Source organism: Notothenia coriiceps, unplaced genomic scaffold (assembly GCF_000735185.1).
Source record: "Notothenia coriiceps isolate Sejong01 unplaced genomic scaffold, NC01 NC01_scaffold00022997, whole genome shotgun sequence".
NCBI classification, from domain to species: domain Eukaryota; kingdom Metazoa; phylum Chordata; class Actinopteri; order Perciformes; family Nototheniidae; genus Notothenia; species Notothenia coriiceps.
In genome coordinates, this window is record NW_011355698.1 from 1 (window position 1) to 3,341 (window position 3,341).

General features: G+C 39.7%; 1 protein-coding gene across 1 annotated transcript; it reads left to right on the plus strand.

Annotated features, from left to right (window-relative positions):
- The first annotated feature begins 414 nt into the window (after positions 1 to 414).
- Positions 415 to 2,511, plus strand: LOC104954207 (kinesin-like protein KIF11). The gene is made up of 3 exons (XM_010781283.1): positions 415 to 678; positions 913 to 1,020; positions 2,168 to 2,511. Exons 1-3 carry the CDS (start codon positions 415 to 417, stop codon positions 2,273 to 2,275), a joined length of 480 nt encoding a protein of 159 aa, XP_010779585.1. The 3' UTR covers positions 2,276 to 2,511.
- The last annotated feature ends 830 nt before the right edge of the window (positions 2,512 to 3,341 follow it).

Here is a 3,341-nt window from a genome sequence, read left to right on the forward strand (position 1 = left end):
GTATTTTGAGCAAAACACTTCATAGACATGTTTTTTATATTTTTGTATATATCTGAGACCTATGCTATTGCCTAAAAATAGCACGATAGATGACCTTTTTAAATACAGTCGTTCAAAGGGAAATTTTTAATTATGGAGTTGTTGGTTACAGCTAATATAACTATTTTATTTATTTTATTTTAGAGATGACGTTGTTTTTAAAGTGTGCTATATCAATTCAATTTATTTATTATTATTATAACTTATTATAAAAGTTAAATTTTCCAAGATCAAAATTGTAAATTTATGAGAAAAACATGTCCATGTTTTCAAAATGTAATTTGCCCATCTACAAGTAAAGTACTCTGCTACAGAAAAAGAACACTGAGATAATGAATTTGGAAATTGTTCAAAGTAAAGCCATTTGTTTGTAGAATGGTGATAAAGTACCAAGTCTCGTGTTTCCATGTCCTTGAACGTGTCCCGGTCACTCACACGGTTGTTCTGCTGTTGCCTTCAGGTGCCACCCCTCAGCGTCGGGAGTTTGTGTATCCCCGGCGGCTGGAGCGGTCGAAGAGCCGCGTGGCGCTGCTGGAGAGCCTGAGGCGGCAGCAGGAGGAGCTGCAGGCCGCCATCAAGGAGGAGGAGGAGGAGGAGGAGGAGGAGGAAGAGGAGAAACAACACAGCCTGGTTGATCGCGTACGTTTCATTTTCCGTTTTCTACTGGGAATTCCTTCACACCCTTCCACAATTTCAATTTGATTCTAAAGTATTAAAAAGCTGTAGGAACCCGGCTTGTTAGATTTAATTTAACAGAAAACAATTCTGCATTTCTCAAACCAAATCTATAAAATGGCTGGAGAACTGCTTTTATTTTAAATAATAGAACAAATAAAATAAACTCTTGTTGATTCTGCTGTGTCTCGCCTGCAGGGCTCTCTGGAGGATCTGAGCACGTTCAACGAGAGTCTGGCCACGGAGCCGTCCTTCATCGACGAGAACCTCGTCTTCAACGAGAGCAAACGCGTTCCCTTCTTCAAGGTGAGCGCTTTCTTTGTTTTGTTTGTTTGTTTATTTGTTTTATGTTTTTAAGAAGAAAAATATATATATCTATATACATATGTTAATAATTTAGTTTTTGGGAGAAGGGGTGTGATTAAATAAGTGTAAACTTCTTCCCACCCCTTTTCCGATGTGTAATTAAGTAAATGATTTGCTTATATATAATTTAGAGTCAGTAACATTTTAGTTTATTAATTCGGCACTGCTTAAGTTTGTATAGTATAATAATTCCAGGGTTTCCCACACATAGACTTCACTGGTGCGGGCCGCCCAGGTATATTAACGTCCGCCAAAGTATATTTCGCGACCCATTTAGTTTTTTTTATCCGTTCCGCGAGCACGACGCCATCTGCGATCGATTAACTACCCTTCCTGTACCTGTTCGCTCTGCTATCGCGTGAAGGGTCTGCTTTATGCGCTCTGCGGTAACTCCGCTGCGAGGCTCCGGCGAACAGTTCATGAGCGTGCTCCATTTCAGGGTGTCCACGGGGTCTTCAATCAATTTAGGGAAAATAAAGGCTATTAAAAAGTATTAAACGGCATTTTCCAAGGTATTACATTTTGTAGCTTGTTTTCAATAAGTATATAAATGGTCCAAAGAGGTTGTATTCTACAGTGTGCCTGAATGTAATCATTGCGTAGGTGTGTAGTGTGATTCTGTGGAGTTTATTTATGGCATCCCGTTGGATGTGACGTCATCTGAACAGGACATCGCACGCTCACTGCTTGATAGCGCGCAAAGCTCCGTTTACGCCGGTTGCTAAACAACATCGTTATGGGGAAATGCAAGTTAGCGTCCAAATGGTTGGAAGATAAAAAGGAAGGACAATCAATACTGTATATAGTAAATGTGAGGTAAAGTGTGTCGCCAAGGTAACCGGTTAGAACGCAAAGTGGCGATGAGGTCTTCAAATGTATGGAAAGGGTCTTAAAAAAGGTCTTAGAAGGTTTTAAATCTGACTTCAGGATTCCTGCACTAGCACCCCCCGTTCTCGGCTACCACCACAAGTATATTTCAGATCTGTAGGAAACACTGAATTCTCATGTTTCATTATTATATATTTTTTCTGTTATTGTTCTACACATTCAAAAATCAAAACCATAAAAGGGCATTTTTGTTTCACAGCACAAGAAAGGCGCTAAGAAGGAAATGAAGGTCCCCCCGAAGCAAAGAGTGCCAGAAAACGAATCAACGCCGCAGAAATCCAGACTGCCCCTCCGCTCTCAGAACTAAAACATTTAAAATATATTCTTCTTCATCCATATTATCATCGGCTTTCCTATGTTGGTTTTGTGTTTGTGTTTGTGTCTTCTAAATATGAATTTGCTGTTTTGTTGTTTTAGTAGCTTAGTTGTCGACATTTCAAAGTATCTTATAGAATTAAAGAGATTTTATACTTGTTTTTATACTTTTGTGATTTATTAAAGGTGGGGTAGGTAATTCACTTCAGAAACATTATATTCCATGGAATGCTTTGAACATCCCGATAGCAATTAATACAAACAGTTCATCGGTGGAAGCCGTGGTGCTGTAAAAAGCACGACCAATCATCTGAGCCGGCCCGGCTAAAATAACTGGATGGCCTACCTGCCTGTCAGCCTTCCATCTGGGCACAAACTTATCCCGTGCCCTCATTGGTCATGTGCGCGTCCGTGTGTGTTGGAGGAGGGGCTCTGTAAGGAAGTCTGAAGGAGGGGCAGATTTTTTCCGGTTGTGTATTTTCAAATTCTAGCGCACTCGAGCTGGTTTCTCCATTCTTACCTACCCTACCTTTAATTCCAAGATTCATCATGTTTGATGAAAATGGAGAACTACAAATTGCCGAACCTTTTTGGAAAGCGAAGCAACAAGGATACTTTCCAAAATAACAACAACAATAAAAAATAGTGCAAACTTGGTCAGGATGCTCTCTATGGTCCACCTGTCTAAGGTAGCTCTTAATTACGACAGCCATGTTTGTTTCTTTCTCAGAGTACTGATAAGAAAGATGCTGTTCAGGGATTCTTGTATAGAGTGAAAGCACTTGAATCTTGAATTTATAGTACATAATTAGTGTTTGTGAACAAATTACACAAACACAATGAAAAAAGTCAATCAGTGAACCTTTGGTGAGATTTGTTAGGTGTATTTCTACACTTTGAACAAAGCTGGGCCAGTTCTCCAAATGTTTAGGACAGGGCTATTCAATTAGTTTGGAATGGGGCCGGTTGATGAACATTATCCAAAGCAAGGGGCTGGGAAAAAGATGGCTTGAAATATGAGCAATCGTATTAAGAGCTTCAGATACAGTGAATACTAC

Coding starts and splice junctions, on each gene's coding strand:
- LOC104954207 (XM_010781283.1), top strand. CDS start 415: ATGGTGATAAAGTACCAAGTCTCGTGTTTCCATGTCCTTGAACGTGTC. Junction 679..912: donor AACACAGCCTGGTTGATCGC/GTACGTTTCATT, acceptor TCTCGCCTGCAG/GGCTCTCTGGAGGATCTGAG. Junction 1,021..2,167: donor AACGCGTTCCCTTCTTCAAG/GTGAGCGCTTTC, acceptor TTTGTTTCACAG/CACAAGAAAGGCGCTAAGAA.